Source organism: Hyla sarda, chromosome 11 (genome assembly GCF_029499605.1).
Source record: "Hyla sarda isolate aHylSar1 chromosome 11, aHylSar1.hap1, whole genome shotgun sequence".
NCBI lineage: Eukaryota > Metazoa > Chordata > Amphibia > Anura > Hylidae > Hyla > Hyla sarda.
Window position 1 is genome coordinate 192401 of NC_079199.1, and position 13440 is coordinate 205840.

At 48.0% G+C, this 13440-nt stretch overlaps 1 protein-coding gene across 4 annotated transcripts in view; it reads left to right on the forward strand.

The window, feature by feature from the left end:
* Nucleotides 1-13440, forward strand: part of NRXN3 (neurexin 3) — a 504944-nt gene that overhangs the window by 160635 nt on the left and 330869 nt on the right. For all 4 annotated transcript variants that reach the window (XM_056546700.1, XM_056546697.1, XM_056546699.1 and 1 more), the window contains exons 9-10: nt 9409-9847; nt 12279-12662. In XM_056546700.1, the coding sequence (XP_056402675.1) occupies nt 9409-9847; nt 12279-12662 (823 nt within the window). The remainder of the gene's footprint in view (nt 1-9408; nt 9848-12278; nt 12663-13440) is intronic.

The following is a 13440-nucleotide window of genomic DNA, read 5'->3' on the forward strand; positions in this document are numbered from 1 at the left end:
TAGAATACCTGGACAGCCAAAGGCAACATCTGGAGGCACCCTGGTTGGGAAACACTGGTCTAGGATGACACCACTCGGGAGTAACCTGCAATGTTCTGTGAATGATCAGGGTGCGGGGCGACAACCCCCATCATGTCTGACAGTCTTTGTATAGCAGTGTTTCCCAACCTGTGGCTCTTTAGTTGTTCCAAAACTACAACTCCCATCATATCCTGACATCCTGTGCCTAGTTATGATCACATTCTTTGCCCACCCTATAGCATTGTGTTCCCAACCTGTGTGTTTCTCACTGTGCCAGTGCTGCATCTCCCATCATTCTCTGACAGCCAGAGTCTGATGGGAGTTATAGTCCTGCCACAGGTTTGGGGGCATTGGTGTCATAGGATAAAGGAAGAGAATTGGCGTCTTCAGAGGGGCTGCGCCGTGGTACATGCGGCCTGTGAGCATTCGATTAATGTTTGTGTCATATGTTTGTATGGCGCTCCCCGCAGCAGCCGCCACATGTGCCCCCAGCACCAATTTAAACGGTTTTAATTCCTCTAATTGCCATCCATGTATGCGAATTTTCGGCACCTGCAGGCGCAGGATAATGTTTATTTTTATGGCTTTGTTCTCGCTCCTCGTGCACCCACTCCCCCCCCCCCCCCCCCCCACCTTAAAGGAAAACCGCCATTTATTTTATATTTAGAAATGATCGATGAATTAGAATGAAACTTTTCTTGGATTGTATTTAGCTCCATGTTTTACATCTTTTTCTTACGTCATGTTTGGGCGATTTCCCCAAAACCAGATTTATGAAGAGATGGATCCAGATGTAATATTGTATATGTGGGGGCCTAGATCCACCACACAGGGACTCACATGGCCTCCAGAGAACCCTAAGTGATGTCATCGCTGATCTCTAGTGATGGATAGGCTGTATTCTCAGTGATATCACCGCTGATCTCTAGTGATGGATAGGATGTATTCTCAGTGATGTCACCGCTGATCTCTAGTGATGGATAGGCTGTATTCTCAGTGATGTCACTGCTGATCTCTAGTGATGGATAGGATGTATTCTCAGTGATGTCACCGCTGATCTCTAGTGATGGATAGACTGTATTCTCAGTGATGTCACCGCTGATCTCTAGTGATGGATAGGCTGTATTCTCAGTGATGTCACTGCTGATCTCTAGTGATGGATAGGCTGTATTCTCAGTGATGTCACCGCTGATCTCTAGTGATGGATAGGCTGTATTCTCAGTGATATCACCGCTGATCTCTAGTGATGGATAGGATGTATTCTCAGTGATGTCACCGCTGATCTCTAGTGATGGATAGGATGTATTCTCAGTGATGTCACCGCTGATCTCTAGTGATGGATAGGCTGTATTCTCAGTGATGTCACCGCTGATCTCTAGTGAATGGATAGGCTGTATTCTCAGTGATGTCACCGCTGATCTCTAGTGATGGATAGGCTGTATTCTCAGTAATGTCACCGCTGATCTCTAGTGAATGGATAGGCTGTATTCTCAGTGATGTCACCGCTGATCTCTAGTGATGGATAGGCTGTATTCTCAGTAATGTCACCGCTGATCTCTAGTGATGGATAGGCTGTATTCTCAGTGATGTCACCGCTGATCTCTAGTGATGGATAGGATGTAATCTCAGTGATGTCACCGCTGATCTCTAGTGATGGATAGGCTGTATTCTCAGTGATGTCACCGCTGATCTCTAGTGATGGATAGGCTGTATTCTCAGTGATGTCACCGCTGATCTCTAGTGATGGATAGGATGTATTCTCAGTGATGTCACCGCTGATCTCTAGTGATGGATAGGATGTATTCTCAGTGATGTCACCGCTGATCTCTAGTGATGGATAGGCTGTATTCTCGGTGATGTCACCGCTGATCTCTAGTGATGGATAGGCTGTATTCTCAGTGATGTCACCGCTGATCTCTAGTGAAGGGATAGGCTGTATTCTCAGTGATGTCACCGCTGATCTCTAGTGAAGGGATAGACTGTATTCTCAGTGATGTCATCGCTGATCTCTAGTGATGGATAGGCTGTATTCTCAGTGATGTCACCGCTGATCTCTAGTGATGGATAGGCTGTATTCTCAGTGATGTCTCCGCTGATCTCTAGTGATGGATAGGCTGTATTCTCAGTGATGTCACCGCTGATCTCTAGTGATGGATAGGCTGTATTCTCAGTGATGTCACCGCTGATCTCTAGTGATGGATAGGCTGTATTCTCAGTGATGTCACCGCTGATCTCTAGTGATGGATAGGATGTATTCTCAGTGATGTCACCGCTGATCTCTAGTGATGGATAGGCTGTATTCTCAGTGATGTCACCGCTGATCTCTAGTGATGGATAGGCTGTATTCTCAGTGATGTCACCGCTGATCTCTAGTGATGGATAGGCTGTATTCTCAGTGATGTCACCGCTGATCTCTAGTGATGGATAGGCTGTATTCTCAGTGATGTCACTGCTGATCTCTAGTGATGGATAGGATGTAATCTCAGTGATGTCACCGCTGATCTCTAGTGATGGATAGGATGTATTCTCAGTGATGTCACCGCTGATCTCTAGTGATGGATAGGCTGTATTCTCAGTAATGTCACCGCTGATCTCTAGTGATGGATAGGATGTATTCTCAGTAATGTCACCGCTGATCTCTAGTGATGGATAGGCTGTATTCTCAGTGATGTCACTGCTGATCTCTACTGATGGATAGGCTGTATTCTCAGTGATGTCACCGCTGATCTCTAGTGATGGATAGGCTGTATTCTCAGTGATGTCACCGCTGATCTCTAGTGATGGATATGATGTATTCTCAGTGATGTCACCGCTGATCTCTAGTGATGGATAGGATGTATTCTCAGTGATGTCACTGCTGATCTCTAGTGATGGATAGGCTGTATTCTCAGTGATGTCACCGCTGATCTCTAGTGATGGATAGGCTGTATTCTCAGTGATGTCACCGCTGATCTCTAGTGAATGGATAGGCTGTATTCTCAGTGATGTCACCGCTGATCTCTAGTGATGGATAGGCTGTATTCTCAGTGATGTCACTGCTGATCTCTAGTGATGGATAGGATGTAATCTCAGTGATGTCACCGCTGATCTCTAGTGATGGATAGGATGTATTCTCAGTGATGTCACCGCTGATCTCTAGTGATGGATAGGCTGTATTCTCAGTGATGTCACCGCTGATCTCTAGTGATGGATAGGCTGTATACTCAGTGATGTCACCGCTGATCTCTACTGATGGATAGGATGTATTCTCAGTGATGTCACCGCTGATCTCTAGTGATGGATAGGCTGTATTCTCAGTGATGTCACCGCTGATCTCTAGTGATGGATATGCTGTATTCTCAGTGATGTCACCGCTGATCTCTAGTGATGGATAGGCTGTATTCTCAGTGATGTCACCGCTGATCTCTAGTGATGGATAGGCTGTATTCTCAGTGATGTCACCGCTGATCTCTAGTGATGGATAGGCTGTATTCTCAGTGATGTCACCGCTGATCTCTAGTGATGGATAGGATGTATTCTCAGTGATGTCACCGCTGATCTCTAGTGATGGATAGGCTGTATTCTCAGTGATGTCACCGCTGATCTCTAGTGAAGGGATAGGCTGTACTCTCAGTGATGTCACCGCTGATCTCTAGTGAAGGGATAGACTGTATTCTCAGTGATGTCATCGCTGATCTCTAGTGATGGATAGGCTGTATTCTCAGTGATGTCACCGCTGATCTCTAGTGATGGATAGGCTGTATTCTCAGTGATGTCACCGCTGATCTCTAGTGATGGATAGGCTGTATTCTCAGTAATGTCACCGCTGATCTCTAGTGATGGATAGGCTGTATTCTCAGTGATGTCACCGCTGATCTCTAGTGATGGATAGACTGTATTCTCAGTGATGTCACTGCTGATCTCTAGTGATGGATAGGCTGTATTCTCAGTGATGTCATCGCTGATCTCTAGTGATGGATAGGCTGTATTCTCAGTGATGTCACCGCTGATCTCTAGTGATGGATAGGCTGTATTCTCAGTGATGTCACCGCTGATCTCTAGTGATGGATAGGCTGTATTCTCAGTGATGTCACTGCTGATCTCTAGTGATGGATAGGCTGTATTCTCAGTGATGTCACCGCTGATCTCTAGTGATGGATAGGCTGTATTCTCAGTGATGTCACCGCTGATCTCTAGTGATGGATAGGCTGTATTCTCAGTGATGTCACCGCTGATCTCTAGTGATGGATAGGCTGTATTCTCAGTGATGTCACCGCTGATCTCTAGTGATGGATAGGCTGTATTCTCAGTGATGTCACCGCTGATCTCTAGTGATGGATAGGCTGTATTCTCAGTGATGTCACTGCTGATCTCTAGTGATGGATAGGCTGTATTCTCAGTGATGTCACCGCTGATCTCTAGTGATGGATAGGCTGTATTCTCAGTGATGTCACCGCTGATCTCTAGTGATGGATAGGCTGTATTCTCAGTGATGTCACCGCTGATCTCTAGTGATGGATAGGCTGTATTCTCAGTGATGTCACCGCTGATCTCTAGTGATGGATAGGCTGTATTCTCAGTAATGTCACCGCTGATCTCTAGTGATGGATAGGCTGTATTCTCAGTGATGTCACCGCTGATCTCTAGTGATGGATAGGCTGTATTCTCAGTGATGTCACCTCTGATCTCTAATGAGGGATAGGCTGTATTCTCAGTGATGTCACCGCTGATCTCTAGTGATGGATAGGCTGTATTCTCAGGGATGTCACCGCTGATCTCTAGTGATGGATAGGATGTATTCTCAGTGATGTCACCGCTGATCTCTAGTGAGGGATAGGCTGTATTCTCAGTGATGTCATCGCTGATCTCTAGTGATGGATAGGCTGTATTCTCAGTGATGTCTTCTGATCTCTAGTGATGGATAGGCTGTATTCTCAGTGATGTCACCGCTGATCTCTAGTGATGGATAGGCTGTATTCTCAGTGATGTCACCGCTGATCTCTAGTGATGGATAGGATGTATTCTCAGTGATGTCACCGCTGATCTCTAGTGATGGATAGGCTGTATTCTCAGTGATGTCACCGCTGATCTCTAGTGATGGATAGGATGTATTCTCAGTGATGTCACCGCTGATCTCTAGTGATGGATAGGATGTAATCTCAGTGATGTCACCGCTGATCTCTAGTGATGGATAGGCTGTATTCTCAGTGATGTCACCGCTGATCTCTAGTGATGGATAGGCTGTATTCTCAGTGATATCACCGCTGATCTCTAGTGAAGTTATGGTAGTTTCTTGATCATAAGAAGTCAATGGGGTGGTCTCCTAGTAGTAATTTATGTACAAATAGGGGTTTGTGTGTAATAATTTTCCCCCATCCCCCTCTGTTTCCTCCCTTCAGATGCCGGTGTGCACAGAGTTCCTGACCCATTTTTCCTGCTCTTCCTCTATATTGGGCTTGGAGGGTATTATAGATTGTAGTGTCTGGCGTTATTATGTTGTTACCGTTATTATTTGTTAGCACATGGTGGCAGAGATGGATGGGGGTTTGTGGTGCTGGCGGGGGGTGCCCCCCCCCCCCGCCCTCAGAGACGTGCATGAGTGACAGTCAGACATTTATTCGCTATCATGTGGATAGGAGATGAGTCGTAGTTACCCGGAGTACTCCTTTAAATGGGCACTGTCATGAAATCAAAAAATTGATATGTTGTAGTACTTAAGTACTACAACATACCTCTAATATACTTTAATTAAAAAAAAGTGATTTTAAAACAGTTTAAAATCACTTTTAAATTCGGCCACTAGGGGTCGCCCTCCTAGTGGCCGAATGCATTCGGCAGTGACGTCACTAATGAATTCCGACTCGTTGAAGCCTGGCAACGAGTCGGAATTCATTCACTGCGGTGCTCGCTCCCGCCTGTCAATCAGACAGGCGGGAGCGAGCGATTTGAAGGAAGAGGACGCGCGCAGGCTCCCTGGCCTCGCACGCCGGCCCCGGCTCCCGGCGACAGGTAAAATTACTGTTCTCAATGCTTATGCTTTTAAAGGGGGAGAGGAGGGGAGGGGGGGGTAGTGGGTTTAGCGGCACAGCGGGGACAGGGGGGTTGCGGGCTGCGCGGCGGGAGCGGGATGTGCGGCCATCACTGTGTTCACCTATACAGTATGCCTCCAGTTGTTTCCCCACTACAACTCCCAGCATGCTCTGACAGCCAATAGATGTCAGGGCAAGCTGGGAGTTGCAGTGGGGAAACAGCTGGAGGCGCCCTGTATAGGTGAACTACGGGCGGAAGTGTCGGCCCCAGCAGGCATCAGTGACGTGGTGCCTGCTGGGGAAGTCTGCCTGGTAGTGAGCACACTACCAGGCAGACAAAAAGGCATTTTTAATATGTAAAAAAAAAAAAAATTAAAGGCAGGGAGGGGATTAGGGAAAGATGGGTAATAGGCAGGGACAGAAAAAAGAAAAAAAGTGATAGTGGGAGCTACCCTTTAAGCATCTTTAGTCATGGTGAATGGCAATTGTGAAGCACCAGAAATGCCTCAGTCTTTCCACTTTGCCATAGACGATCTGTTTTTAAGCTATGAAATAAAAGTTTTATACTGTGTGAGGTAAATCCACATGTGTACCCCTGTGTGTCCCTGTGTGATCCTATGTGTCCCTGTGTGTCCCTGTGTGATCCTATGTGTCCCTGTGTGATCCTATGTGCCCCTATGTGTCCCTGTGTGATCCTATGTGCCCCTGTGTGTCCCTGTGTGATCCTATGTGCCCCTGTGTACCCCTGTTTGTCCCTGTGTACCCCTGTGTGTCCCTGTGTACCCCTGTGTCCCTGTGTGTCCCTGTGTGCCCCTTTGTGTCCCTGTGTACCCCTGTGTGTCCCTGTGTGTCCCTGTGTGATCCTGTGTGCCCCTTTGTGTCCCTGTGTTACCCTGTGTGCCCCTTTGCGTCCCTGTGTACCCCTGTTTGTCCCTGTGTACCCCTGTTTGTCCCTGTGTACCCCTGTGTGTCCCTGTGTACCCCTGTGTGTCCCTGTGTCCCTGTGTGCCCCTTTGTGTCCCTGTGTTCCCCTGTGTACCCCTGTGTGCCCCTTTGTGTCCCTGTGTGCCCCTTTGTGTCCCTGTGTTCCCCTTTGTGTCCCTGTGTTCCCCTGTGTGTCCCTGTGTGTCCCTGTGTGCCCCTTTGTGCCCTTGTGTTCCCCTGTGTGTCCCTGTGTGTCCCTGTGTGCCCCTGTGTGTCCCTGTGTGATCCTGTGTACCCCTGTGTGCCCTTGTGTTCCCCTATATGCCCCTTTGTGTCCCTGTGTGTCCCTGTGTGATCCTGTGTGCCCCTTTGTGTCCCTGTGTTCCCCTGTGTGATCCTGTGTACCCCTGTGTGCCCCTTTGTGTCCCTGTGTTCCCCTGTGTGTCCCTGTGTGATCCTGTGTACCCCTGTGTGTCCCTGTGTGATCCTGTGTACCCCTGTGTGTCCCTGTGTGTCCCTGTGTGATCCTGTGTGTCCCTGTGTGATCCTGTGTGCCCCTGTGTTCCCCTGTGTGTCCCTGTGTGATCCTGTGTACCCCTGTGTGATCCTGTGTGTCCCTGTGTGATCCTGTGTGTCCCTGTGTGATCCTGTGTACCCCTGTGTGTCCCTGTGTGTCCCTGTGTTCCCCTGTGTGTCCCTGTGTGATCCTGTGTACCCCTGTGTGTCCCTGTGTGTCCCTGTGTGATCCTGTGTGTCCCTGTGTGATCCTGTGTACCCCTGTGTGATCCTGTGTACCCCTGTGTGTCCCTGTGTACCCCTGTGTGTCCCTGTGTGCCCCTGTGTGTCCCTGTGTGATTCTGTGTACCCCTGTGTCCCTGTGTGCCCCTTTGTACCCTTGTGTACCCCTGTATGCCCCTTTGTGTCCCTGTGTGCTCCTTTGTGTGTCCCTGTGTGCCCCTGTGTGTCCCTGTGTGCCCCTGTGTGTCCCTGTGTGCCCCTGTGTGCCCCTGTGTACCCCTGTGTGCCCCTTTGTGGCCCTGTGTTCCCCTGTGTGTCCCTGTGTCCCTGTGTCCCTGTGTGCCCCTTTGTGTCCCTGTGTGCCCCTTTGTGTCCCTGTGTGCCCCTTTGTGTCCCTGTGTTCCCCTGTGTACCCCTTTGTATCCCTGTGTGTCCCTTTGTGTCCCTGTGTGTCCCTGTGTGCCCCTTTGTGTCCCTGTGTTCCCCTGTGTGTCCCTTTGTGTCCCTGTGTGATCCTGTGTACCCCTGTGTGTCCCTGTGTGCCCCTGTGTGCCCCTGTGTGTCCCTGTGTGTCCCTGTGTGCCCCTTTGTGTCCCTGTGTTCCCCTGTGTGTCCCTGTGTGATCCTGTGTACCCCTGTGTACCCCTGTGTGCCCCTTTGTGCCCTTGTGTTCCCCTGTATGCCCCTTTGTGTTCCCGTGTGATCCTGTGTACCCCTGTGTGTCCCTTTGTGTCCCTGTGTGCCCCTTTGTGTCCCTGTGTTCCCCTGTGTGTCCCTGTGTGATCCTGTGTGATCCTGTGTACCCCTGTGTGTCCCTGTGTGATCCTGTGTACCCCTGTGTTCCCCTGTGTGTCCCTGTGTGATCCTGTGTACCCCTGTGTGCCCCTTTGTGTCCCTGTGTTCCCTTGTGTGTCCCTGTGTGATCCTGTGTACCCCTGTGTGCCCCTTTGTGCCCCTGTGTTCCCCTGTGTGTCCCTGTGTGTCCCTGTGTTCTTCTATGTGTCCCTGTGTGATCCTGTGTACCCCTGTGTGCCCCTTTGTGCCCTTGTGTTCCCCTGTATGCCCCTTTGTGTCCCTGTGTTCCCCTGTGTGCCCCTTTGGGTCTCTGTGTTCCCCTGTGTCCCTGTGTGATCCTGTGTACCCCTGTGTGCCCCTTTGTGTCCCTGTGTTCCCTTGTGTGTCCCTGTGTGATCCTGTGTACCCCTGTGTACCCCTGTGTGCCCCTTTGTGCCCTTGTGTTCCCCTGTGTGTCCCTGTGTTCTTCTATGTGTCCCTGTGTGATCCTGTGTACCCCTGTGTACCCCTGTGTGCCCCTTTGTGCCCTTGTGTTCCCCTGTATGCCCCTTTGTGTCCCTGTGTTCCCCTGTGTGCCCCTTTGGGTCTCTGTGTTCCCCTGTGTCCCTGTGTGATCCTGTGTACCCCTGTGTGCCCCTTTGTGCCCTTGTGTTCCCCTGTATGCCCCTTTGTGTCCCTGTGTTCCCCTGTGTGCCCCTTTGTGTCCCTGTGTTCCCTTGTGTACCCCTGTGTGATCCTGTGTACCCCTGTGTGCCCCTTTGTGCCCTTGTGTTCCCCTGTATGCCCCTTTTGTGTCCCTGTGTTCCCCTGTGTGCCCCTGCCGCCCCATTACTCATGGTCTCTGGTGTGTCCATGGTTTGTCTGGCCTAGTGTGGGACACGCTGAACACGCTGACCGCCGCTTGTCCTTGGTGTCTCTACAGGTTGTCTATAAGAACAATGACATCCGTTTGGAGCTCTCACGCTTGGCCAGGATTGGAGACACAAAAATGAAGATCTACGGAGATGTGGTCTTCAAGTGTGAGAACGTGGCTACTCTGGACCCCATCAGCTTTGAGAGCCCGGAGGCCTATATCAGCCTGCCCAAATGGAACACAAAGCGCATGGGCTCCATATCCTTTGACTTTCGTACCACAGAGCCTAATGGCCTCATTCTCTTCACACACGGGAAGCCACAGGACAGGAAGGACATAAGGAGTCAGAAGAGCACCAAGGTGGACTTCTTCGCTGTGGAGCTGCTGGACGGTCACCTGTATCTCCTCTTAGATATGGGCTCAGGGACAATAAAGGTCAAAGCCACCAGCAAGAAGGCCAATGATGGCGAGTGGTGTCATGTGGACATCCAGCGGGATGGCCGCTCAGGTAGGTCATCTCTACTGTATGGACTGTGACTTTAACCATGTATATATGTGTGTATGTGTGTATATATATATATATATATATATATGATTTTCATTATAAGCTATAGGACTGTGATGATGGGTTCATGTCTCTATCTGCTGTTTTCTATGATGTATTATTTCTCTGATATTTATCTATCTATCTCATATCTATCAATCTCTCATATCTATCTATCTATCTCTCATATCTATCAATCTCTCATATCTGTCTATTTCTATCTCTCATATCTATCAATCTCTCATATCTATCTCATATCTATCTATCTATCTCTCATATCTATCAATCTCTCATATCTGTCTATTTCTATCTCTCATATCTATCAATCTCTCATATCTGTCTATTTCTATCTCTCATATCTATCAATCTCTCATATCTGTCTATTTCTATCTCTCATATCTATCTCTCATATCTGTCTATTCATATCTATCTATCTCATATCTATCTATCTCATATCTATCTATTCATATCTATCTATCTCATATCTATCTATTCATATCTATCTATCTCATATCTGTCTATTCATATCTATCTATCTATCTCTCATATCTGTCTATTCATATCTATCTATCTCATATCTATCTATCAATCTCTCATATCTGTCTATTCATATCTATCTATCTCATATCTATCTATCTATCTCTCATATCTGTCTATTCATATCTATCTATCTCATATCTATCTATCAATCTCTCATATCTGTCTATTCATATCTGTCTATTCATATCTATCTATCAATCTCTCATATCTGTCTATTCATATCTGTCTATTCATATCTATCTATCTCATATCTATCTATCTCATATCTATCTATCTCATATCTATCTATCTCATATCTATCTATCTCATATCTATCTATCTATCTCATATCTATCTATCTCTCATATCTATCTATCTCTCATATCTATCTATCTCTCATATCTATCAATCTCTCATATCTATCTATATATCTATCTCATATCTATATATCTATCTCATATCTATCTCATGTCTATCTATCTATCTATCTCATGTCTATCTATCTATCTATCTATCTCATGTCTATCTATCTATCTATCTCATGTCTATCTATCTATCTCATATCTATATCTAGCTATCTCATATTTATCTAGCTATCTCATATCTATTTCTGATACCTATCTATCTATCTATCTATCTATCTCATATCAATCTCTCATATCTATCTATCTATCTATCTATCTCATATCTCTCATATTTATCTCATATTTATCTCATATCTATCTCATATCTATCTATCTTTCTATCTCATATCTATCTATCTATCTATTTCATATCTATCTATCTCTCATATCTATCTATTTATCTATCTCATATCTATCTATCTATTTCATATCTATCTATCTATCTCATATCTATCTATCTCATATCTATCTATCTCTCATATCTATCTATCTCTCATATCTATCTATCTATTTCATATCTATCTATCTATCTCATATCTATCTATCTCTCATATCTATCTATCTCTCATATCTATCTATCTATTTCATATCTATCTCTCATATCTATCTATTTATCTATCTCATATCTATCTATTTCATATCTATCTATCTCTCATATCTATCTATCTCATATCTATCTATCTCATATCTATCTATCTCTTATCTATCTATTTCTTATCTATCTATATTATCTGCTATAAAATCCAGACCTGTAGTGAAAGGTTCTGTCTGATTCTCGGTCACCGGAGATCATGATTAGTCAGTGGCTGTTGATCAGACAGAGGGATGAAGCTGATTTCCATTCTTTTGCCACTAAATTCTCTCCCGTAGATATGGCAGACATGTCACTGTTGCTTGTGGTTCTGCATTGACGCTCTCTGGGAGCTTTAATAAATGGCCTAAAAATCCACATCCAAATCAGCACCAAAGTTCTCTCCACTCTGATGCTGAGGTGGGATTTTCAGTGTGAACTTGTCCTTATAGACAGCTGTATATGATCTTTCCTTATCACTGCTGTGCTGGTTGTATATATATATATACAGTTGTGTATGTACTTGTAGCTGATGCTCAGTGTTGCGGATGGCATTGGGCGCAGGGCCAGCCTTGGTGCCCCTCTATGTGATGTTGGCGGCTCCGGATCCCTCCACCTCCCCGTTGTGTTAACCTTTCTATTGAAAACACTCTTGACATTTCCGACGTGTGGAGATTGTTCCTTCTCAGTCATTAAGATTGATTGAATTATCCCGGCAGCGCTCAGGGTTGTGAATCCACTGAAGAGGTGATGGAGGGTGCCCTCCCCCGCACACGTACATGTCATGGATGTCAGGGCCTGCATATATGTGAGCGCGGTGCGGATTCCCTGGCAGTCTTTTGTGATCTTTCTTTAGTTTCAGTCGAAATATCTATTAACCGGCAGCTTTTGTGTTTTTCAGGCACCATCTCCGTAAACAGCAAGCGAACTCCCTTCACTGCCAGCGGGGAGAGCGAGATTCTGGACCTAGAAGGGGACATGTATTTAGGGGGTCTTCCGGAGAACCGAGCAGGACTCATCTTGCCCACTGAACTGTGGACTGCCATGCTGAACTATGGATATGTTGGCTGTATCCGTGACCTGTTCATTGACGGGCGCAGTAAAAATATTCGTCAGTTGGCGGAGGCTCAGAACGCGGCTGGGGTGAAGTCTTCATGTTCTCGGATGAGCGGCAAACAGTGCGATAGTTACCCCTGTAAGAACAACGCAGCCTGCAGGGACGGCTGGAACCGATTTGTGTGTGATTGTACGGGCACAGGACACTGGGGAAGAACCTGTGAACGAGGTGAGATGGGGCAGAGGCCTGGGGGTGTGAGGGGACAGAGGCCTGGGGGTGTGATGGGACCGAGGCCTGGGGGTGTGATGGGGCCGAGGCCTGGGGGTGTGATGGGGCCGAGGCCTGGGGGGTGTGATGGGGCCGAGGCCTGGGGGTGTGAGGGGACCGATGCCTGGGGGTGTGATGGGGCCGAGGCCTGGGGGTATGATGGGGCCGAGGCCTGGGGGTGTGATGGGGCCGAGGCCTGGGGGGTGTGATGGGGCCGAGGCCTGGGGGGTGTGATGGGGCTGAGGCCTGGGGGTGTGATGGGGCCGAGGCCTGGGGGTGTGATGGGGCCGATGCCTGGGGGTGAGAGTGGGCCGAGGCCTGGAGGTATGAAGGGGCCGAGGTATGGGGGTGTGATGGGGCCGAGGCCTGGGGGTGAGAGTGGGCCGAGGCATGGGGGTGTGATGGGGCCGAGGCATGGGGGTGTGATGGGGCCGAGGCTTGGGTGTGTGATGGGGCCCGAGGTCTGGGGGGTGTGATGAGGCAGAGGCCTGGGGGGTGTGATGGGGCAGAGGCCTGGGGGGTGTGATGGGGCAGAGGCCTGGGGGGTGAGATGGGGCAGAGGCCTGGGGGTGCGATTGGGCCGAGGCCCCGGGCTGTGTTGGGGCAGCTGGAGCGAATGTTCTCTGGGATCTGATGAAATCAGGGGTCAGTTTTATTGTGCAGAAAATAATGTAATATTACTGAATCCTGCCATCCACTGGATCAAAAAATGTAACAAATTGTGTTGTGCGGAGTTTGC